We start from the raw sequence: 26,277 nt of genomic DNA, 5'->3' as shown, positions 1-26,277 counted from the left end.
GAATGGAAGAGACTTTAACCTCTACGTCGTTACTAATTGCACTAATCGTCAGCTAAAGCAAATCGTAAACCTAGCTCTAGTCTTAACACAACAACAATTTATAAGTGTCACTTTCAGACATTTTTTTTCCGGGAGTGGAAAATAGTTGTTAAAATATTTTTTTTTATAAACACTATAGGACCCTCCTATAGAGATTTTTTAAAAAATTAGTTCGGGGGGGGGGGGGGGGACACACCGATGAAGGGAACCACCCCCCCCCCCCCCCTCCCCACCGCCCTGAAGAGTGCCCAGAAAGAAAAAAGACTTCTGGGTCCATTTTGATGATACGCACTCTCTTCAACAATACACTATTCAATTCTCTGTTGTATTGTTTCGCCACTTTTTAGCGGGACCTGTTCGGCCAAGTTTTTAGCAAAAACACAGGAAATAACAAACACATCTTTTTAAAAAAAAATAACACTGGTAAATTTATTCTCAAAAATATAAACTGTCAAACAATAAATAACGGTTACATCGACAAAGCATATCATTCATATAAACATATCAGTCATGGTGTGGTTTTATTAACGTTTAAAAACTTTTTTTTTTCCCTTTAAATTTGCATAGCGTTCTTTGAGACAGATTGTTTTAATAAAAACCGCAGACACTTTAAGTACCTTATTGAACGAAGGTTAGCCTTGCAGAGATATTTAATTACTAATCGATTTTGTCTGGCTATTACAATTACATAACCGGCAAGAGAAATGACAAACTAATAAAAAACGAAGTCGAAAAAAAAAAATTTGTTTACGGAGGGATAAATAAAGACAAACCCAGGGGAAATCACCCACATCTGCTGTTACGGTTCTTTGACAAACTGTTGTTGATGGAAAGGATATTAAAAGGGATAATATTATTTTACGGCCATATTAATCGAACACAAACAAACTGCTTTAAGTTATGCTGCATGTGTAAATTAAAAAAAAAAAACATTTTTTTTTTTAAACTTGGAAAGAAAAAGTTATAAAGCGAACACAAAAAAAAAATAATTATTTTAGTGTTTTGTAAATTATATTTTTGGAAAACTAATGTTTAAAATTAAACTATACGTTTTCTCCCCTAATGTACAACGCGTGGCCTAGAGGTAGAGCGCTAGACTACTAACCCGAAAGTCTCGAGTTCAAATTCTGGTTCAAGCAATTCAAACTACCCTGAGTCCAACCAGCTCTAATGGGTACCTAACTCATGTTACAGAAAGTAAAAGACGGCTGGGCATACTATCCCATCATTTGCCAAGGTCACAGAAACAGCTGAACTCTATTTTACCTGTCCCATGTGTTGTCATATTAAACAAGAGAACTTAACTTACTTTTACTTTATAGCGCGTATATTGGAAAAGTCAAAATAATTTTCCCAGAAATGAGAGAGGAAAAAATAACAGAAATCTCAAATCCTGTTCGCTATACATTTCTAATTGAACACAGCAAAATTATACCAGTAAAATATACAAGTTATGCAGTTACGTTATACATATCAATTAAACAATGTCATTAAGTTTTATAGATCGATGAAACATTGCAATTAAGCTCTACAGATCAATAAAACATTGTAATTAAATCACACAAAGTGTGAAAAATAAATGGTTAATGTTTGGTCCTTTCAATCAAGCAAATATGCGTTATTAGGTGAATTGTTGTCCATTTATGGTTGAAATTGTGAGAAGTTAAGGTGGTGTTAACTTTATGTTCATTGTTCAGTTAGCGTTCAATATCTTGCCAGCTAGTGCCCATGTTGTAGGCGGTTTGAATTGTGTCGTTTATTTCTTGTTTTATTTTACAATTTTTAATATGTGGATCAATTATAATTAATGTTTAGTAATTTAATGTCTGAGACAACAGGGATGTCAAGGGAGATTCCAAAATTAATAGCCGGGGACCGGTCAAAATGGAAGGGTATGGTGGAGGCCTTATGCTCCATAAGGAGCAAAGAGGACTAAGTCAAGTAAGTCGATTTTGATGCCTATTCATGCTTTTTGGATACTGATTTTATTTTGATCACATTCAAGTAATTGTGGTTAAAATGTGATTAATTTTTTTCAACATGTGGTCAGTTGTGGTTTTTTTAAACGTGTGGTCAAGGTTTGCTTATGTGGTCAACGTGTGGTCAATGTGTGGTCAATGTGTAGTCAAGGTTTGTTCATGTGGTCAACATGTGGTCAACGTGTGGTCAACATGTGGTCAACTAAATCAACGCTCTTGTTATCTGGCAACCAACGAATTCTTGCGTGACGACCCCCTTGACCTCTGACCTTCCGGCAGTAAGATCCCAGACTTGCTTCCTCTCCTGTCCTTTAGGTCTGGCACGGGCGTGCTGTTTACACTCTCATCAATATCCTGCAGGAAATATTAGCAGACGGCGTTATTCCAGATCTATTTCAGTTACCGTTATTCCAGGTCTTTTTTAAAGTATTCATGCAAAATTAAAAAAAAAAAATTACAAGAAGAAAAAAAATTGACGTTACTGTAGGTGTAAAGGGTTAATTGAATAATCTAATTTTTTTTACATATAAATTAATTTTGTAAAAAAAAAAAAAAAAAAAAAAAAAAAATAGGTTTCTATAGTAAGGGAGACAACAATAAATATAGCGTACATTTAAAATCGTTAGAGTTACCTTCCTTACGGTTTATCTATTTACTTTTAAAAAAAAAGCTTTTAGATGGTGATAAAAATATTTTATGGTCATAAATTGAGTCATCCATAAAATACGTCACACTCCTAGTGGAGGTGGGACGTATATTTTTGCCGATACGTGAGAACGGGAGGGAGGGGGGAGGGAGGTAAGAAGGTGTTTATGATAGTATGATGTCACACTAGCATTTTAAAGAAAAGTTGCTAAAATGCTTCTTTAGAAACTAATCTCCATTAAAATTACTAGTAAAAATTTAGTTTTTAGTGTAAAAATTGATGTCATGAACATTGATCACTAAAGCTTAAATATAATTACATGTTTAAAAAAAAATTGTTTCACACAGTGATAAGCAATTTATATACAAAGGGAAACAACTCAATTAATCTTTTTGGCGAAATTGTCTTCGTTAGGTTATATCCCCTTTCAAAATAAAAAAAAAAAGGATTTGTCGACTTTTGTTAATTTTGGACAGGGAAAACCAGCCTGGTTTATTTTTAGTAACGGTGTGTGACGATGGGACAGGGGGTGGTTGATGCAACTAAAAAACAACAACAAAAACGCGAAGTTTATGGAAGACACTACATATAGGTAAAAACTTCAAGACAAGAATCTACTTACAAAGTTTTGGACCGGCTGCAGTAATCAAAAGTAAAGCGTTTCATATTTTTATCAAGAGAGAAACAGTTTAGATAGAATATTAGTTAGGGTAAGCACACATATATTAACTCAACCAAACAGAATTCTGGGATAAATGATATTAACTGAGTATTTATAGCCTCACATTTAGCCTCAAAGTTTCTGGTACAAATATATATATTTAAATTTTTCAGTGGAAAGTTTATTACCATTTTTTTTTCATTAAGCATGATTAGTGTGCACTTAAACTGTAAGCTGTTTTAATTAAAGCGGTCATACTGAAATTTTATATGTGGATTTCTTCAATTTAACTGCATATACAAAAAGTGTATATGTATGTTCTTTAAAGCCAAGTTGAGATGCGGTATGTAACCATTACTTTATATACTAATGACATAACGTTCAAAACACACACATATACTTATCAAAATCACACATAAAAATATGATGTCATATATAAAATATCAGGTATGAAAAATCACCCCACACTGTGTTAAACACAAACACACCGTTAACTAACACACAAACACAAACAGTCCTCAACACACTGTGTTAAACACCAACACACCATTAACTAATACACAAACAAAAAAACAAACAGTTTTCTACACTGTGTTAAACACAAACAAACCGTTAACTAACACACACACAAAAACAGATCTCAATACACTTTGTTAAACACGAACACACCGTTAACTAACACACAAACACAAACAGTTCTCAAAACACTTAACCAACAACACGCACTGTTAACTACTAACACACAAACACAAACAGTCCTCAACACACTGTGTTAAACATCAACACACCGTTAACTAACACACAAACACAAACAGTCCTCAACACACTGTGTTAAACACCAACACACCATTAACTAACACACAAACACAAACAGTCCTCAACACACTGTGTTAAACACCAACACACCATTAACTAACACACAAACACAAACAGTCCTCAACACACTGTGTTAAACATCAACACACCGTTAACTAACACACAAACACAAACAGTCCTCAACACACTGTGTTAAACATCAACACACCGTTAACTAACACACAAACACAAACAGTCCTCAACACACTGTGTTAAACATCAACACACCATTAACTAACACACAAACACAAACAGTCCTCAACACACTGTGTTAAACATCAACACACCGTTAACTAACACACAAACACAAACAGTCCTCAACACACTGTGTTAAACATCAACACACCATTAACTAACACACAAACACAAACAGTCCTCAACACACTGTGTTAAACATCAACACACCGTTAACTAACACACAAACACAAACAGTCCTCAACACACTGTGTTAAACATCAACACACCGTTAACTAACACACAAACACAAACAGTCCTCAACACACTGTGTTAAACATCAACACACCATTAACTAACACACAAACACAAACAGTCCTCAACACACTGTGTTAAACATCAACACACCGTTAACTAACACACAAACACAAACAGTCCTCAACACACTGTGTTAAACATCAACACACCGTTAACTAACACACAAACACAAACAGTCCTCAACACACTGTGTTAAACATCAACACACCGTTAACTAACACACAAACACAAACAGTCCTCAACACACTGTGTTAAACATCAACACACCGTTAACTAACACACAAACACAAACAGTCCTCAACACACTGTGTTAAACATCAACACACCGTTAACTAACACACAAACACAAACAGTCCTCAACACACTGTGTTAAACATCAACACACCGTTAACTAACACACAAACACAAACAGTCCTCAACACACTGTGTTAAACATCAACACACCATTAACTAACACACAAACAAACAGTCCTCAACACACTGTGTTAAACACGAAAACACCGTTAACTAACACACAAACAAACAGTCCTCAACACACTAGGATCAGACACGGCAGATAAAACCAACAACTCAACACATTTCTTACGATCGTTGGACCCCGGGTAGGGGGAAGTGGTGTATACAACTGTTATACACAAAGACAAGATTTTTATTATTACTAGATCAAAGAGCAATTTTTACACAATGTACAATTGTCGTCATAATAATTCTATTAAAAATTTGAGGAAGGAGCAATTCGTCCTTACTGCTAGCAAACTGCACATCGGGCAATAAAATTGTACAATTAAAATAGCTTAAATGTTAACTGGTTAATAGAACTTTCCTCAGTCATTCCCCTCTCCTTCGTCCATATATATATATATATATATATATATATATATATATATATATATATATATATATATATATATATATATATAAAATGTGTGTGTTTGTGTGTATGGTGTGTGTGGTGGTGTGGTGTTCACACTACTGTCAGCGAGTCTACAACTCCCCTCCCCCCCACACTACAACCATCTCACGTCTACTAAATACACCCGATCCTCACCTTGAACTTGACCCCCTCAGACAGCGAGATGGAAAAAGACGGCACCGCCCCTTCCGGTATTGAGGGCAGACTGAAGTCGGAGCTGGGTGCCTTGTAGTTCTCTATAGTCTCCAGACGCTTCTTCAACATCTTCTCGTACTTCGTCACTGTAACACCAGGGTAGATCGTACATAGGAGGGAGTCAAGGAGTCAGGAGTCACAGAGTCGTTATGTCAGTATTAAATATTGAGGAGTTATAACAATCGAGAATCACAGAGTAAGGAAGTCAGGATTTAATTAAATTTGGCGTTAGGCCATTGCATTTATGAAAAGAATTTTTAAAAGATTTAAAAATAAAAAGACCTATTTTTTTTTGTAAACTTCGATGAAAATTGTATTTATTCAAAAATTTTTAAATATTTAAAAGTATTTTTATATGCCAAGGGATAAAACTCAATTAATATTTACCGCAAAATAATAATAGATGAGTTATATCCCTTTGTTCACTTAACAAATAAAATAAAAATTAGGAAATAATTTGACGACTTATATGACGTTATATTTTCCTGGGAGTGGAAGGGGGGGGGGGTAATATTATGACTAAAGGAGACGAAAGGAGGGATGGGTTAAAAAATCGGGGCAAGGTCCTGACGTCACCAATAGACGACCCCACACAAATAAGTTATACATCGCACCTGGTTTTTTCTGCAGGTCTACCGGTGTGGAGATGGCCCTCTTGAAGCCCGCCCAGTAGAAGAGAAGTTCCTTGAAGATGTGGACCTGAGCCTCGTCAAACAGGGTCGGCCATTGTTCCCTGCCGCTCAGGTACTTCTGGGCGTTCTTGAGGGCTTTCTGGTGCAGGTCTTGGGGGAGATCGATCTGATTGGGTCATCGATACAACGTGATCAGTTTTGTGATAGATCGATACAATGTGATCAGTTTTGTGATAGGTCGATACAATGTGATCAGTTTTGTGATAGATCGATACAATGTGATCAGTTTTGTGATAGATCGATACAATGTGATCAGTTTTGTGATAGTTCGATATAATGTGATCAGTTTTGTGATAGATCGATATAATGTGATCAGTTTTGTGATAGATCGATATAATGTGATCAGTTTTGTGATAGATCGATACAATGTGATTAGTTTTGTGATAGATCGATACAACGTGATCAGTTTTGTGATAGATCGATACAATGTGATCAGTTTTGTGATACATCAGTTAGGATCAATATGGTTAACGCATACTTCTAGCGGTCATCTTGCAACGTGGCCTAGCGGTAGAGCGCTAGACTGCTAACCCGAAAGTTTTGAGTTCGAATCCGGGGTTCAAGTCAGTAGAATGTCCCTGAGTCCTTGCAGGTCAGATGGGTACCTAATTCACATTGATTGCCCCATGTGCCCTCAAGTTTCACCTTACTTCTATGTATCAGTAGTACAATAGGTGATTGATTTAAAGTAATCAGCTTTATGATCCGTTTGATTGGTCAATTAACTTGAAGTTACATACTTCTTTGATAAAGCGACAATACAATTAGAAATCGATTAAATTTATTTTAATTAATCGATAGGGAAAATATTTAAGAGTTTGTTGTTGTTTGTTTTTGTAATCAATCATAAACAGTTAATCAGTTGTTCAATAACTTTATTTGGTTATACCGGGAGGAGGATCACATAAAACTGCTTAGGCTTTACATCCGCTAACCTTCAGGTCACAGTAACAGTGGAACTCTACTTCACTTGCCACATGGACCGTCAGGTTCGAAAAAGGAACGTAACTTTCCCTTATCATTACCATTGCATGCCCTACCCCTTCTCTAGCCACTCCCCAACCCTACCCATCCCCACCCATCCCCTACCCACATAATGACCTATCCTTGAGCCACACCTACCTGTAGACTAGGGAGATAGACAGAGTCTAAGAAACAGGCCACAATAGACTGGACTTTGCCTTTCAGTAGCTCAGGGTCGGAATAGCCGTGACTGCCGTCCTGTCATTTACAACAAAAAAATAAATAATAATAATAATAATTTTTTTAAAAATAAAGATTAAATGCACAATGTAACACACCCAATATAAATTTATTTCTGTTACATATATTTGAGATGGCAACTTGATTTGCGTGACTTAATGGTCCGCTTTTGTTTTGGCTTTCAATTCTTCAAACATCCACCGATATATTTTTTAAAATCACATTGATTTGACTAACGTACTGTTAAATTATATGGAATAGAATAAATGGGTCTACGACAAATTCCCGAAAGACACTTGCCCGAATGCCGTTTGCCCGAAGGCCGATTTCCCGAATGGACACTTGCCGGAATGGACACTTGCCCAAATGCGACAAATGCCCGAATGCCACTTACCCGAAGGCCGTTTGCCCGAAAAATGTTAATATTAGATAATAAATAATATTACTAAATAGAGATTCTTTATCAAGTTAAGTTTGAAATTTTGATAATAAACACAAATCTAAGCATAAAAGCAAATTTGTTTATAATTTTAAAATTTCGATTTTTATTTTATTTTTTTCAAAATTGAGAAATGGCTGTAAAAAATCTTTATTCTTTAATAAATTTAAAGAGATGTTGGCGGCTATGTCCTAACATTCTTTTGATGTAAGTTTTGAACACCTTGTTTAGCCGACGTGTTGCGATGGTTATATAGCGCTTATGACATGGTGTGGGCGGCGCGGCGTCTCGCAACATTGAACAGAGACGCGTTTGTTTGATTTATCTTGTTATGTAAAATTGTGGGGTGATCATTTCACAACAGAACGAGGCGTGGTATAGGCGGCGAATTTAAAAACAAAAGGTAGTCAAATACGTTTGATCTTCATTTAATGCACCTTGTTTAGACAATGTTTTGAAGCGATTACTTAATAAAGAAAGCAAAATTCATTTTAAAAACTTGTGATAAACGAAAAAGGTATTTTTTGTCTGGTTTTATAGATGGAAGACAAAGTATGTTTCTACACTTTATATAGAGCAAATACAAATTAATTTAAAATATCTGCGTGGTAATACAAAATATTATTTTTTTTTCCGTTCTTTTTGCGTAGATGTTTATCAACATTTTCAATTTAAATTGATTACGAATGATTATTTGGTAATATATAATGTTAACATTTTTCGGGCTAACGGCCTTCGGGCAAGTGACATTCGGGCATTTGTCGCATTCAGGCAAGTGTCTTTCGGGAAAACGTCCGGCTCCCAGAATAAATAAACTCTATACTTTTAAGCTGTCATACATGGTGAATGATAGAGGTAAAACTAAGTTCTTGTGTTCACACATTTCGTTTAATTTTAAACCGAAGTTTTAAACAACTAAAGCAGATTTAAGTATATACAAAAAGCATAAACTTATCCTATCCACCATTGCCTTACACTTTTTCCGCCACCACTCCCCCTTAAACTTCCACAACTCGATAAAAAAAAACAGATCCTTGTCTATCTGTAACAACCCCCCCTCCCCCCTTACCTTAAACTTCTGGACCTCGATATAAAAAAACAGATCCGTGTCTATCTGTAACCCCTCCCCCTCACCTTAAACTTCTGGACCTCGATATAAAAAAACAGATCCTTGTCTATCTGTAACCCCTCCCCCCCACCCCCTTACCTTAAACTTCTGGACCTCGATATAAAAAAACAGATCCTTGTCTATCTGTAACCCCTCCCCCTCACCCACCCCCACCCCTTACCTTAAACTTCTGGACCTCGACATAAAAAAACAGATCCTTGTCTATCTGTAACCCCTCCCCCCACCCCCTTACCTTAAACTTCTGGACCTCGATATAAAAAAACAGATCCTTGTCTATCTGTAACCCCTCCCCCCCCCACCCCCTTACCTTAAACTTCTGGACCTCGATATAAAAAAACAGATCCTTGTCTATCTGTAACCCCTCACCCACCCCCACCCCCTTACCTTAAACTTCTGGACCTCAATATAAAAAAACAGATCCTTGTCTATCTGTGGCATCTGGTCAGCCTCCCCGTGCTTGAGCAGATACTTGTAGAAGTAGAGCATGTGGATGGTCAGGTGACCCATGGCGGACTGGTTCAGACAGTTCAGGAACTCAATCTTGTCATCTCTCGTGGGCTGGGCGCGGCCTGTGTGCTGTACACACGTGAGGAAACAACACGTGAATTAACACACTGATACAGTGACCTACTGACCTACTGACCCAGTGACACACTGACCTAGTAACACACTGATACAGTGACCTACTGACCCAGTGGCACACTGATAGTGTCCTACTGACCCAGTGACACACTGATACAGTGTCCTATTGACCTAGTAACACACTGATACAGTGTCCTACTGACCTAGTAACACACTAATATAGTGTCCTACTGACCCAGTGACACACTGACACAGTGACCTACTAACCTAGCAACACACTGAGGCCGTCCTCCTGTTCTAGTATTATTGACCCAGTAACAAATTTATTTTTGTTTACTTATTTCTAAAAATATCTTTTTACATAGTAAAAGCTCATTAATTATTAACTTTATCACGATTTTTAAAAATAATCTCGAAGTACGACTTAATGAAGGAATTGTTTTAGCCTTTTAGCGAAACAAACCTGTTTCTAGAAGACAAAACATTACACATCCAAATAGCAAAAGAATGTGCTGAATACAGATGATTAAAATTAAACATTTCTCTATGAAATATCTTTTTTTTTTTAAATAGTAAGGAACATTTTTATCCTTTTAATTTAATTTAGACATTATTAAAACATAATCACAAATGTAGAATTATTTTTTTACAACAATTTTAACCTGATTTGTAATAATATAAATATACGTTTACACAATATTTAATACAATATCCATATCCCAAGTTAGTAGATTCATGTTAGATATTGCAGTAAAATGGTTACAATGAAAGTGATACGTTTAATCATATATTCATACATTTGGCTAATAACATTCTTTAATTAAAGATTTCAGTATGATTTAAAAAGGAATTAAAATTATAAAGAAATGGAATGAATATCAGGTAACTGATTATATTCGATTGATCGATTAAACTTATATAGATGTTTACTGTTGACTTTTACAAAAGTTTACTAGAATTAGTCTGTTATTTGGCTTTCACAAATCTGCCACAAATGCAATTAGATTATGGTTTTTCAAAAAAAAAAAAAGAAAATCTGCCTTGAAGATGTAGCCTATCTTTAAGCTAGAGCATAAATAAAACAAAGTATACAGGTATGACATTTCATGGGGTACTGGTACAATTACATCACGAAAATGTGATACCTGTTGACGCAGGCTAATCTCACCAGTAATCAATTAATCTCAAATACCTAAACTTTAATTGTTCACATTTTTAAATTAATCAAAACCACTGAAGCTGAAAACACATTTATCATTGATCTAAACATAAACTAAACTCGGATCAGGTTTTTCCACCTCTTCTTCACCCTAAACTTTACCCTTAAACTTTTTGTTAAATACAATATTGAATCCAATCTTAAAACACTACCATCACCCTGTGTGTAAAAATCCGTTAGTTATGGTGCACTAATAGTAAAATATGACGTGCAATAAAATTCAATACAGATATATATATATATATATATATATATATATATATATATATATATATATATATATATATATATATATATATATATATATATATATATATATATATATATATAAACATGAAACACATGAGGTTATGTAGAAATGCATGCTCATGCAGGTTTTGTTATACTTGTGCAATGGTAATGGTAAACATATATTTCCGTCAGAAATAGAGAGATATACATAAGCATGCGTGAAATATTACATTTTTATATTTGTTTATTTTTAAAGATTTAATTTTTTTCTCAAACAATACGAAATTAAAAAAAACAATCATTATGTAAATTTAAAAAAAAAAAAAAAATTAGCAGCCGGTATAAGTTGCAAGATAAATAGCAGCATGCAAAGTGGAATACACGGCAGGATAAAAATAGCACAAGACCACAGCCGAGCTGACCAATACAAGCGGCCAGTCAAGCACACGTGACCAGGCTGACCTTCTTCTTGGCTCGTCTGCTGGTCGGCAGGTGGAAGCTGCGGTTGCTCGAGTGACTCTGGGGTCGCTGTGACCCAGGGGTGGGGAAGTGGGGCAGGGGCGGCACCACGTCCTGATCCCGGGGGTCGACAGGTTTTTGGGCGCCCTGGATAGCACGGGAACAGTCAATATGTCACAAGGTATTTTAGTTGGATTTTTATCTGTCACTTCAACATATCACATTGTATTTATATCAAATTATACTTATATCACACTAAATTTATATCCCAATATATTTGTATCGAATTACATTAATATAACAGGATATTTTAGTCAAATCATATTTTTGTAATTTTATATTTATATCACATTTTATTTTTATCACATTATATTTATATCACATTATAATTATAACACATTATACTTATATCACATTATATTTATATCACGTTATAAGTATATCACATTATTTTCATATTACATTATATTTTTGGGTTTCAACTTACTCATATTTGATATATGTACCATTAATAATTGTATAATCTATATATATAATTCTCTTCTTCGAGCCGTTAGAAAACAAGCTGCAAACGCTCTCCCTACCTCCCCACCCCTACATGGTTTTAGTGAGCTGTGTTCACTCTAAATGTTTACAAGCAGAGCCAACGATTTTAAACGTAGGGGGGGGGGGGGGGGAGGAGGGGGGAGGGAAGGAAGGGGGGGGTTATGGTCCTTAACGAGCTACTTATAGTGTTTTAAAGAAATATTTTCAGTGTCAGCGTTGGTACTGTCGAATTCACAAATTATGAGTTATTGAAAATTAGAAACAACTAAATAGCGGCGTATGTTATGCCGCGGGCCGGCTCGTTTACTTTATTTTAGTAAAGTGTTAATTTTTAAACTAATACTAATAATAATTAATACTTGTTTTGTTAAAATTGAGCTGTATTTGCTAAGTGCTACAAGGATATTTTGTACTTAATTTTAAAAAGTTATTTATTTAAAATTATATTTACAAAATTAAAACACAAATGTTGTATTACTACGTTTCTTAAATCATAATTATCTTTTTAAAAACAACTAAAAACATAATTTTTAGTATAACAATTTTAGATAATATATACCATGTTATTTTAAATATAATGTAACAAAATCACATGTTAATTTAATACACATGTTAGATGCAGTGCTATAGTATCATATATGAGCACCAATATAAAGACAACCCAGATATGTTTATTTATTGAAATGTTGGAAAAAAACAAAAAAAAAACATTAACATAATTTCAGTTCTATCACAGCGTTAGAAAAAGAAAAACTCGTAATTATTATCATTGTTACTTTTTATAATAAAAGGCAATGAGTGTTATTTTAGTACAGATTAACCCAAATACCGATTTAGAGATTAAAATTTTGTCACTTGCATTTAACTCTTGAGAGGCTGCTAACCTTTGCCCTCAGTCTATCGTCACGTATCCATATAAAACATGAACTGTTCAATTAAAACTTGAAATAAAGATTGAGTAGCAACCAGATGTTTCACCACAATCAAACATACCTAAACAAACAATCTCGTCGTTGCGATTATCACCAACCCAACGAACCCCCCCCCCCCAAGAAAGTCTACCGCCCCCGCGAACGAAATGAAATTTATATAGGAAATATATACATTTAACAGTGTCCGCACCCCCCCTCCCCGAAGAAAGTCTACCGACCCCCCTCCCCCCGAAAATTTCAAGTGCCGCCCCCCCCCCCCCCCTCCCGGAGAAAAAAGTCTGGAAAAAACACTGAATGTAAAGTATCTTCTCGAGCATAACGGTCCATAGAGCAGGTGAAGTAGATCTAATTGACAGAGGGTTATTGCTCTGCTCCTAGATTATATACATCGACAATGCAGAAAATAATTAACTCAAATTTCACCCTATCCCATAATTCCAACTCAGTCTCAAAATTAGTTACAAGTTTATACTTAAACCTAACTATAACCCCAAACCTAACGACAATTATGGTCACCATATCAAGAAAGTAAGGTATGCATATCGACAACAAACTTTTATATTCGACTTGGTTAAAACCAAAACACAGTGCAATATATTTAGAAAATGTGCAACACAAAAAATGAGTAAATAAAATAAATACATGAAACCCAATGTGTGTTAAGTTTGGATTAGTTCCATTTGTCTGTTTTTGGATTAGTCCCACGTGACTTGTTAAGTTTGGATTAGTCCCACGTGACTTGTTAAGTTTGGATTAGTTCCAAGTGCCTCCGCCACCAGGTTACCTTACGAAACCTTGACCCCGCCTCCACTACCGCCTGCAAGACCTCTTCAGACTCCGCGATGGTCTTCAATTTCTGACCTCTCTCCTTCTGCTCCGGCCTCTTCTGGTGACTGCGTGTGTCTGTGGTGGTTGATGCGGTGGTTGTGGTGGTTGTGGTGGATGTATTACCACCATCACCAACATGCATCTTGTGATTTTTACCATCGTGCGCTGCGGTGGTCGTGTCGTGTTTCGAACCTGTATCTTTTGAGCGAGTGGCTCTTGCGGTTTGCTCTCCTTCCATGACATTGACCTTGACGGAAGTGAACTCGAGTTCCCGGAGCTTGTCGAGGCTGTGACTGGTGTAGGGAACTTTGTTGCTCTCCTCCTTGGTGGGCAATGTGTTGAGTGTGACATTAAGTTAGAGACGTACAGATAGAAACTAACAGAGACAAACTCTCGGAGTTTTGTTGCTTCAGATAAGACTTTTTGTTTGTGTTGGTTAATAAAAATTATAATTGATCACAAAATCTGCTGATGTACAGGAATTTATAAGGGAGGGGGGGTGTCTTGAAAAGACAAGGACTAAGTTATTTAGGGGCTATGGACTAGAGTTAGGGCTGGTTGGATTTACTGGCTAGGATTAGTGATGATTAGGGGTTAAGAGTTTATTAAATATTTCATTATGACTGAAAAGCCAGAATCTATTGAAAATGAGTTTGATATTAAAAATACATTTTATTGGCAGATATTTACCATTGAAAGAAAAAGTACTTCAAGAAAAAAGTACTCTTCTCGGTTGTTTCGCCCCCTCCCCTCTCCCCTCCCTCCCCCATTTTCTGATATTGTATTTAAAATATAGTAATATAGTAATGTAAGTAAATTTTCACTAAAGGTGACAATAATCTCTAAGTTTTTGTGTAGCGAATTCAATTACATAAAAGTAATCTGATTTTATTAAAAGTCTGACCTAATTAAAAGTATTGCATATGACCTAATTAAAATGTTACATTTGACCTAATTAATTGTCATATATTTGATCTATTACAAAAATACGTTTTACTTTTAATGAAATATCTCGAATGTTGCGTGATAATTTCAGCTGAAAATCCAAAACATAAAAACGTTAAACAACCTTGACATTCAACCAACAACCTTGACCTAGTGACCTACCTTCCCCTTGAGCCTCTTCTTGTCCCAGCTGGACATCATGGCCTTCTCACTGCTCATGCGCATGGTCAGCTCCGACTGGGTGATGGTGGCCAGATTTTGGGGTTCGATCCCCAGCTCTTCAGATCGTTTCTGGAAGTTGGGTGGTCGGTAAGTTAATGGCCGGTCTATTGAAATGGCCAGTATGATGGGACAAGTCTATTGAAATGGCCAGTATGATGGGACAAGTCTATTGAAATGGCCAGTATGATGGGACAAGTCTATTGAAATGGCCAGTATGATGGGACAAGTCTATTGAAATGGCCAGTATGATGGGACAAGTCTATTGAAATGGCCAGTATGATGGGACAAGTCTATTGAAATGGCCAGTATGATGGGACAAGTCTATTGAAATGGCCAGTATGATGGGACAAGTCTATTGAAATGGCCAGTATGATGGGACAAGTCTATTGAAATGGCCAGTATGATGGGACAAGTCTATTGAAATGGCCAGTATGATGGGACAAGTCTATTGAAATGGCCAGTATGATGGGACACGTCTATTGAAATGCCCAGTATGATGGGACACGTCTATTGAAATGCCCAGTATGATGGGACAAGTCTATTGAAATGCCCTGTCGGAAGGCACTGAAGTTACAGGCTAATTTAATTTAATGCCTAGTCTGAAGACACTGCTTACACAAAGGGAGAGGGGTACCAACATGTGGGAAGGTACTGACGAATAACTTATGACATTTTTCAGATGGGTAGTCAATACATTATATGAAGATTATTTGAAAGAGGTTAAGTTTTAATTCAAGCTAATTTAATTTTGGGTGAACAAATGTAATCTTTGTAATATCTTGTAACCATTGCTCTAGCAGTTATCAAGAGGTTTTAGCTATTCTGAATTTTTCCAAGTTTCATTTACAGAAGGTGGAGCTTCGCATCCCAGTGCACCCCACCTAGAACCGCCTGTGATTATATTGTAAACAAATTAACAAAAAAAAAACATAAACTTCTATGATGTAGAACTAAATGAACAATCACCAACCAGCATAAACTCCTTGAACACCTCCTCCACACGGGGCAAGATGGCGGCGTGGATGTTCTTCAGTACGGCAGACGACGGCCGGTCTCTCTCGTCTGCTACACGGGCAGCTAGGTCGTCGTTGTTGAGTGGGACGTACCGTTTGCCTTCAGGGTCAAGGTAAAGCCTGGATCGAACATGTTTATGGATGTGTTTATTATTATTATTTTTAAAATCTTTTTAAAAGTAGTTTTTGGTTAACCAATCGAATTTCAAACGAAACAAAATAAACACATAAGAGTAATTGCATGTACAATTGTTAATTAGGAACCCTTTCAGGAAACTTTATAATATTAAGCAATGCTATGATTTTTTGAATTGCTCAAAAATCCTCGAACTCCTGACTGACTCACCGAACCCATGGGATTCAATCGAACCCAAGTTAAGAACCACTGGGAAAGATATAGAGTAAGTGTGAGTGATACATTTATTGTTATAGTCAGGATATAATTAAAACCACCATCCACACGGCCTGAGCTGTGTGTATACGAACACCCACATGGGCACCCACATGAGCACATACATGAACATCCACCCAAATGAGCAACCACACGATCACCCACATGGGCACCCACACGAGCACATTAGCACCGACATTAGCACCTACATTAGCACCGACATTAGCACCTACATTAGCACCCACCCGAGCACCCACATGAGCACCCACACCAGCACCCACATGAGCACCCACACCAGCACCCACATGAGCACCCACACCAGCACCCACATGAGCACCCACACCAGCACCCACATGAGCACCCACACCAGCACCCACATGAGCACCCACACCAGCACCCACATGAGCACCCACACCAGCACCCACATGAGCACCCACACCAGCACCCACATGAGCACCCACACATCAACCTGAGCAGTACTCACTTGGAGATGTAGTTGGACTGCATATCTTTCCTGGTTTTGTTGTCGTTGAGAGCGACGTATGCGTCCAGGTCGTTGTAAAGTTGTATGAGGTTGTTGATCTCCTTGTCGTCATCTTCGGTCACGTACTTCTTAAACATGGCCATCACGCTAGAGACAGGGGACATAAGCATTGTCAACAGAAAACAAAAAAAGACAGAAATACATAACAATATATATTATATATATATATATATATATATATATATATATATATATATATATATATATATATATATATATGTATATATATATAATTATATATATATATAATTATATTTATATATATATATATATACATATATATATATGTGCATATATATATATGTATATTATATGTTTATACATACATATATATATATATATGTATATATATGTATATATATGTATATATATGCATTTATATATGTATATGCATATATTCATAAATGTATATAGACTATATATATATATATATATATATATATATATATATATATATATATATAGTGTATTATATAATGTATTATATAATGTATCATTTCTGTGTACTCACGGCTTGTTCCCTGTGACCTCTAGTATAGAAGGTATTTTGTCCATCTTCTCCAGGCCCATCCCACCCCCGGGCTGACCGTCCTCAAACATGGAAGAATCCTGGTAGGGAGGGGCAAGACATAGGTGATACATCATACATGTGTACACGGGAATTGTAGGGAGTTTGGTAGTAGTCTTTGTTCTGGTAGGTTTAGAGATTTGGCGTATACGAAATTTTACAAAAAAAGTTTGCAGTTAATATATATTTTCTGGTAGCTTTGGAGATTTGACATACACGACTGAGAGTTGTTTTAATCTAGTTCATTGTTCTATTCGTGTATCTATTTTAAGGAACGGTGTGGTTCGATGGTAATGTATACAATTAATACCCCGGAAGTCGCGCATTAAGTTACTAAGCTGACGTCTTTAAGATGTTTTGGTGTCCGCCCAGCTCTGATGGGTACCTAACCTGCGTTAGGGAAGTTCGATTAGAAAGAAGTGCTAATCAGATTATCCCTTATGATGCTGAGATCAGATAAAATGTTGCACTCTACTTCATGTGTCTCATGAACCGTATACTGTATTATACTTCTACTTAGTTTTATCATTATCGCAGTAGCGTAGCGAGGGGGGGGGGGGCGGGGGGGGGGACATATGTCCCCGGGCGCCGACCTTAGGGGGGGGGGGCGCCAAATTGAAAGTTTGAGGGGGGGTGCAAATGAAAAGTTCGAGGGGGGGGGGGTGCAAATCGAAAGTTTGAGGGGGGGGGGGTGCAAATGAAAAGTTCGAGGGGGGGGGGGTGCAAATCGAAAATTTGCTCTCGAGGGGGCGCCAAATTGGAAGTATGTACCCGGGCGCCGGGAAGGGTCGCTACGCCTCTGTATTATCGTCATGAAACTACCTTTAAAAGTAGATGTCAAGTTGATTTTATATTTTCTACTCACACTGCCGTGCCTGTCCCTCTTCGATGCCCTCAGCCTGGCATAAGCTGCCCTCACAGCCTTCCTCCTCTCCCTCTCCATCTCCTTCCTCCTGGCCAGCGCCTCCGCCCTCTTCTTCGCCCTCTTGCTCTCGTCCATGTCCTCTGCCGTCTCCAGCGCCTTAGTCAACCTCCTGGCTCTCTCAGACGCTGTAGATCCCGGCGTCCTGTACCACAAAACTGGACTTGAGACATATTTTATCTTAACTACCCGATCATTAAACGTGTAGTGATGTTAAAAGTAAAGTAAAGTTTTCTTTTCTAACCTGACGGTCTATGGGGCAAGTGAAGTAGAGTTCACCTGTTTCTGTGACCTCGGCATATGAAGAGATAGTGTGGTCAGCACTATGGACAGCCGCTTTTACTTTCCCTAACGTGAGTTAGGTACCCATCAGAGTTGGGTGGACTCAGGGACAGTCTACTAACTTGAACCCGGATTCGAACACGGGACTTACGGGTTAGTACTCCAGCTCTCTACCGTCCCATTATAGCGATGTTAATTTGAGAATAATGCCCCAAATTACTAACAGATAAGAGGTCGAGTCAATAAAGCTCTTGGTTGCTAAAACGAAGTGTCTCGAGTTCGACACCGAGAGCAGATGAGGTTTGTTAGCTGGGGACAGCCACTCTTCTAGGAGAGAACACCAAAATCAAACAACTGCTGCCTTGTAGTTTGTTCTTGGTTGGATAAAGGCTATTAAAGCAAATCCAAAAAGAAAAGCAGGCTGAAATCGGAGTCAATGGCGTATAACCAGTTCACTTAAATGTATTAGAGGGGATCCCTTCCACAACAACACTTAGAATGAAGAAGAAGAAGAAGAAAGACTAACAAATATATTGCGCTTAAATTTAAAGAAACTGCAGACTTTCGTTAACAAATGCTTGTGCCACATATTGAACATTGTGTTGCCTGAGAAAGTTTCTAAAACAGAATTTATGGTAAAAACTGCGCAAATACCATACTGGTAAAGAACTAAAAGAGAGCGCAAATGGGGATGGATTGGATGTGCCTTGGGCAAACCAAACAATAACATCACCATATATGCATTAGATTGGAATCCCGTAGGAAATTGGAAATAAGGTAGGCCAAAGCAAATTTTAAAAAAAAGTAAGTTATATATATAAATATATATATATTTATCATTATATATATGAAGATATATATATATATATATATATATATATATATATATATATATATATATATATATATATATATATATATATATATATATATATATATATAAAAGTTCGACTAAGAGTAAAAGTTATTAAAAAACGAACTCACATTATTAAACAAATATTGCTTCTAAGTATGAGCCAAAGGCAAAATCATGCAAATGATCGCCATAAAATAATTGTGAATCGATCAGCTAATCGAAGTTAAATACGGTATTCAAAAGGTCAGGTAAAAATATGATAAATTGGAAATCGAACTGCTCAGAAAGGTATCGATATATCATGATCATTAATCACTGTCGTGGTGTAGTAGTCGAGGAGAAAGATCGATCATGCTGATATTCCTGTTACGTGCAGAAATCGATATCGACAAATTGTTGTTTGATTACTAGTGGTGTATTTTCTTTGATGGGCAGAGCGAAAAATATTAAGATAAAATGTATATTTGTGTCCATTTCAGTGTAGTATGCTCGTGTGAGTAGTTCATATGCTAGATTTGTGAATACTGTAGCAATTGTGGTTAAGGGCAGGGGGTAGGGTTAAAGGGGGGTGGTGGGGTTGAGAGGGAGGGGTATTAATATTATGATCTTTTATGACCACTGCCAGTTAAAGAGACCACAATATTGAGACCATGTTGATACAAGGAAAGCACCAATATCTATTTGTTTTATTATTTGCAATCATGTTTAACATCTCATCAGACTATGTTCCAAAATAAATTTTAAAAAAAATGTATAATATAATTGCTGTCAGAAAATTCGAATAGTGAACAGAAGAAACATAACTTTTTAAAAACCTGACCACTCACCTTCTGACCCAAGGTCGAGGTCGTTTGATGACGACATCATATTCTGTTATTGTGATCTCAATGGCATCAGCTGTACTGGGTGGACTCTCTACACCCGTCTTTACTCGGCAGCTACAAAATTAAGTGCAACAATTTGTAGTCACAGACAGTATAGACTCATGATCGTACGTGAGTAAGTAAAGTCTCCTTTTTAGCCTTACGGTATAGGGCCCATGAGGAAAATAAAGTAGAGTTCACTGTTTAAATGAATTCGGCATATGAAAGGAAAGTGTAATCAGCAATATGCCCAGTCAACTTTATTTTCCCTAACTTGCGCCAGGTACCCACCAGGGCTGAGTGGATTCATTGATGTCCAACAGATTCCAGATTGGGATTTAAACCCGAGACTTTCAGATTAGCAGTCGTGGGCTCTACCATCCGTCCACGATGTCCACCCTAACTACAAACTTTCGATGTTTAAAGCAAAAGCAAACTGTGCTAATTTACTGTGATTAGGTAACATGTCATCATAGGTGGGCCAGGCCATTGAGTTTTGACAATGGGAAACGGAGGAGAGGGGGGGGGGGTAGGGCTGGGAATACAAACATATATTTGAGGGACGGGGGGAGAATTTCCAGTCACTCCTCTGTTCCACCCAGAGCAATACAAAAATAGGCTACATCATCAAAATGTTACAATATATTTATTTAAATAATATTTATATAAAATAAAATGTTACAAATAAGCAAAACATAACTTCATAAGCTTACATTTTTGAAAAACAAAAAATCCTATTTTTTTTTTAAGGGATGGGATCTATGCCCCCACCCTCTCCCCATATATACAGATCAGCCTATGCATGTTATTAGAAGTCATCTAAATTAAAACACATTTTTATACAACCCGGCACTTAATCTAGAACTGACTTGATATCAGTACTCACTCTACTCTAGAAATGACTTGAGCTAGGTACTCACTCTAGAAATGACTTGAGTTAGGTACTCACTCTAGAAATGACTTGAGCTAGGTACTCACTCTAGAAATGACTTGAGATCAGTATTCACTCTAGAAATGACTTGAGCTAGGTACTCACTCTAGAAATGACTAGAGATCAGTACCCACTAGAAATGACTTGAGCTAGGTACTCACTCTAGAAATGACTTGAGCTAGGTACTCACTCTAGAAATAACTTGAGATCAGTACCCACTAGAAATGACTTGAGCTAGGTACTCACCCTAGAAATGACTTGAGATCAGTACCCACTAAAAATGACTTGAGCTAGGTACTCACTCTAGAAATTACTTGAGCTAGGTACTCACTATAGAAATGACTTGAGATCAGTACCCATTAGAAATGACTTGAGCTAGGTACTCACTCTAGAAATGACTTGAGCTCAGTACCCACTAGAAATGACTTGAGCTAGGTACTCACTCTAGAAATGACTTAAGATCAGTACCCACTAGAAATGACTTGAGCTAGGTACTCACTCTAGAAATGACTTGAGATAGATACTCACTCTAGAAATGACTTGAGATCAGTACCCACTAGAAATGACTTGAGCTAGGTACTCACTCTAGAAATGACTTGAGATAGATACTCACTCTAGAAATGACTTGAGATCAGTACCCACTAGAAATGACTTGAGCTAGGTACTCACTCTAGAAATGACTTGAGATCAGTACCCACTAGAAATGACTTGAGCTAGGTACTCACTCTAGAAATGACTTGAGCTAGGTACTCACTCTAGAAATGACTTGAGCTAGGTACTCACTCTAGAAATGACTTGAGCTAGGTACTCACTCTAGAAATGACTTGAGCTATGTACTCACTCTAGAAATGACTTGAGCTAGGTACTCACTCTAGAAATGACTTGAGCTATGTACTCACTCTAGAAATGGCTTGAGCTAGGTACTCACTCTAGAAATGACTTGAGATCAGTACCCACTAGAAATGACTTGAGCTAGGTACTCACTCTAGAAATGACTTGAGCTAGGTACTCACTCTAGAAATGACTTGAGCTAGGTACTCACTCTAGAAATGACTTGAGCTAGGTACTCACTCTAGAAATGACTTGAGCTAGGTACTCACTCTAGAAATGACTTGAGCTAGGTACTCACTCTAGAAATGCCTTGAGATCAGTACTCACTCTAGAAATGACTTGAGCTAGGTACTCACTCTAGAAATGACTTGAGCTAGGTACTCACTCTAGAAATGCCTTGAGGTCAGTACTCACTCTAGAAATGACTTGAGCTAGGTACTCACTCAGGAAATGACTTGAGATCATTACTCACTCTAGAAATGACTTGAGCTAGGTACTCACTCTAGAAATGACTTTAGATCATTACTCACTCTAGAAATGACTTGAGCTAGGTACTCACTCTAGAAATGACTTGAGCTAGGTACTCACTCTAGAAATGACTTGAGCTAGGTACTCACTCTAGAAATGACTAGATCATTACTCACTCTAGAAATGACTTGAGCTAGGTACTCACTCTAGAAATGACTTTAGATCATTACTCACTCTAGAAATGACTTGAGCTAGGTACTCACTCTAGAAATGACTTGAGCTAGGTACTCACTCTAGAAATGACTTTAGATCATTACTCACTCTAGAAATGACTTGAGCTAGGTACTCACTCTAGAAATGACTTTAGATCATTACTCACTCTAGAAATGACTTGAGCTAGGTACTCACTCTAGAAATGACTTTAGATCATTACTCACTCTAGAAATGACTTGAGCTAGGTACTCACTCTAGAAATGACTTTAGATCATTACTCACTCTAGAAATGACTTGAGCTAGGTACTCACTCTAGAAATGACTTTAGATCATTACTCACTCTAGAAATGACTTGAGCTAGGTACTCACTCTAGAAATGACTTTAGATCATTACTCACTCTAGAAATGACTTGAGCTAGGTACTCACTCTAGAAATGACTTGAGCTAGGTACTCACTCTAGAAATGACTTGAGCTAGGTACTCACTCTAGAAATGACTTGAGCTAGGTACTCACTCTAGAAATGCCTTGAGATCAGTACTCACTCTAGAAATGCCTTGAGATCCTCCTTCAGGAACCGAACCCACGCCTTCTCCAGCTTCTCCACGGCGAGGATCTTGGCGTGGTCAAAGATGGAGGCCTCCATAAACTCGCGGGCCCGTTCCAGGCAGTGCTGGAGGTGTTTGGTCTCGTTCTCTGGCAGCTCTGTGGGGGGGGGGGGGGTGAGGGGGGGGTGGTGATGATTGGTTGCGATTGGTGTAAGAAGTGTTTGGTGATTAGTGGTGGTTGATAGTAAGGGTATTTAGTGATTGATCGTAATCAGTGGTAGTGGTGTTTTGTGATTGGTGGCAGAATTTCTTCCAGGCATCTCTTTGGCGGAAGACGAGCCCCCCCCCCCCCCCCCACCTCCCGAACAAATATAATTTATATAGAAAATACATACTTTTGACAGTGTCCGCCGTCCGCCCCCCGAAAATTTCGTTCCCTCAACCCCCCCCCCCCCCCCCCCCCCCCGGAGAAAAAAGTCTGAAAAAAACGGATTGGTGGTGCTTGATGATTGATAGAGCTGTTTGGCTTTTGGTGGTGACTGGTGTGAGAGGTGTTTGGTGATTGGTGTTTGTGTTTTGGCTAGAATGGTATTGAGGGTGTTTGGGTTTCGGTGAAGATTGGTGTTCGGATGTCATTGGTTTTTGTGTTTTGTTTTAATGGTAAATTGGTGTTAAGTACAAGAGGAATTGTGTTGTGTTAAATAAAAGGTTTTTAGTAGCATATGATTCTTGCTGGGGCCAAGTTTTTCTTATTTTGGCTTAAAAAGTAAAGTGAAAACCTTTCGGACCGGTTGTTCAGTAAAGCAGATGAAGTAGAGTTTACCTGCTTATGTGAAAGAATAAATTATCTTAGGGAAAGTAAAAGTGGCTGGGTATAGTGCTGACCACACTTTCCCTTCATATGCCGAGGTCACAGAAACAGGTGAACTCCCCTTGAAACAGGTGAACTCTACTTCTCGTGATCCATGGACCGTCAAGTTCTAAAGGTAAATTTACTTTAAATTAACATCGATGTTATGGCGGGGGGGGGGGGGGGGGTTAATAACAGAGGGGCAATAGACAGGAGTTTGAGGGGGGGGGGGTGATGTCCTACAGCTATGGACGTAAATACCACACAGGCACTGACCGATCTTATGAGGGCTATCACGTGACAGGAACTTGTTGTAGATGGCCCAGGCGTGGCACAGCCGGAGCAGCCTGTCCGACGACCTGTCCTGGACTGACCCGAAGTCTGTCACAGCCTGCCAGAACAGCAGGCTGTCCACGAGGCTCTGGTCCTCCTGGCTGTTCAAACCACACACACACATTCTTCAGTACATCACGTGATCACATGATTTATTTAAATAACTTTTTTTTAATTTTTTTTAAATTTTTTTTTTAGGGGGGGTATTTAATAGTGAATACAGATACTATTGGCCTAGGTGGGTTTTTTTTTTAAAATACATGTTTCGTGCTTTTCTTTTCTATCATAAAGGCCTGATAGGCAAAGACATAGTCCATTTTTTCCAATTAATGCTGAGCACCTATTAAAGCTGATTGAAATTGCAACCTTACACACGTTTGAAGTAGATAAATAATAAAAATAAATATTTAGCCTTGAACTTTCTGTAACAATACAACCGACATAATAGCCATTCGCCTAATTATTCCAATTCTTTCCCAACAAGGCTGCTTCAACTCAGGCTCGTAAAATCCCTGACAGTAGTGATAATAAATAATTTGAATATTTGAATATTCGGACCAACAATTAGTATTGTGCATCAAAACCTCAAATAAGAATAATAACATTTTCGGTGCGTGATGTCACATATCTCTAATACTCGACCACATCACTCTCGTAATGAAAACACTGGTCAATAAGGGGGAGCGACGGGATGTGGTTCGGTCAAAGGCGTAGCGACCCTTCCCGGCGCCCGGGAACAAACTTTCGATTTGCACCCCCCCCCCCCTTAGAATTTCGATTTGCACCAACCTTCAAACTTTCAATGTGTTTTTCCAACCCATTTTGGCGCCCCCTAAGGTCGGCGCCCGGGGACATGTCCCCCCCTCGCTACGCCTTTGGGTTTGGTTCTTACCTGGACAGGTAACGCTGGAAGGGACCTCCCGCTTGTTTGTCTGCTGATAGAGCTAGTACAAATCTTTCTTTGGTCGACCTGAAGGGGAAATAATATGATCTATATTTAGTCAAATGGTATGTGAACACAACATGCGCTTCACCTAGTGAGTTAAGTGAGTGATCACTTAGGTGGCTCGCTGTGGTCTAAATTTACATTACTACATTGTCAACTTTATCATGAATATATGTTTCATTTTTTTTTGTTAAAGAAAAATAAAATAAAAATAAATGTGAAAAGCGTGGTTAGATAATAGTGTAAAGGTATACATAATATATTTATTTTTTAGACAGCCTTGTGTGTATTGAAGTAAGAATCAAAGATAATAGTGTAGAGATATAAATAATCTTTTTGTTTTTAGACAGACTTTTGTGCTTTGAAGGTACCTTAATTTATACGTCACATAAAGTACATCTTTAAAACGTGAATATCACACAGAAAAGAAAAAAAAATAATTTTTAGCAAGTGTTAGAAGTTTTAAATTAAGGTTCACATCTATTTCAAAGATTAAAATTTAAAAAAAAAATT

General features: G+C 37.5%; 1 protein-coding gene across 3 annotated transcripts in view; it reads right to left on the bottom strand.

The window, feature by feature from the left end:
* Positions 1–463: 463 nt before the first annotated feature.
* The window catches only part of LOC131927035 (regulator of G-protein signaling 22), a 47,219-nt gene continuing 21,405 nt past the window's right edge, over positions 464–26,277 (bottom strand). Inside the window, exons 15-31 of one of the 3 annotated variants that reach the window (XM_059282690.1) lie at positions 25,711–25,788; positions 24,762–24,919; positions 23,633–23,792; positions 20,611–20,721; positions 18,589–18,790; positions 17,667–17,764; positions 17,096–17,242; positions 16,178–16,340; positions 15,148–15,276; positions 13,997–14,362; positions 11,738–11,881; positions 9,628–9,819; positions 7,595–7,693; positions 6,395–6,578; positions 5,721–5,866; positions 3,287–3,301; positions 464–2,372 (exon numbers count right to left, since the gene is read on the bottom strand). In XM_059282690.1, the coding sequence (XP_059138673.1) occupies positions 2,238–2,372; positions 3,287–3,301; positions 5,721–5,866; positions 6,395–6,578; positions 7,595–7,693; positions 9,628–9,819; positions 11,738–11,881; positions 13,997–14,362; positions 15,148–15,276; positions 16,178–16,340; positions 17,096–17,242; positions 17,667–17,764; positions 18,589–18,790; positions 20,611–20,721; positions 23,633–23,792; positions 24,762–24,919; positions 25,711–25,788 (2,527 nt within the window). In that variant the 3' untranslated portion in view covers positions 464–2,237. Of the gene's footprint in view, positions 2,373–3,286; positions 3,302–5,258; positions 5,298–5,720; positions 5,867–6,394; positions 6,579–7,594; positions 7,694–9,627; positions 9,820–11,737; positions 11,882–13,996; positions 14,363–15,147; positions 15,277–16,177; positions 16,341–17,095; positions 17,243–17,666; positions 17,765–18,588; positions 18,791–20,610; positions 20,722–23,632; positions 23,793–24,761; positions 24,920–25,710; positions 25,789–26,277 lie in introns of all 3 variants that reach the window. The other 2 variants (XM_059282689.1, XM_059282692.1) reach the window with 2 other exon arrangements.

Source organism: Physella acuta, unplaced genomic scaffold (genome assembly GCF_028476545.2).
Source record: "Physella acuta isolate Inbredline_101_S28 unplaced genomic scaffold, ASM2847654v3 ptg001366l, whole genome shotgun sequence".
NCBI lineage: Eukaryota > Metazoa > Mollusca > Gastropoda > Physidae > Physella > Physella acuta.
This window is presented reverse-complemented; position numbering and strand designations above follow the sequence as displayed.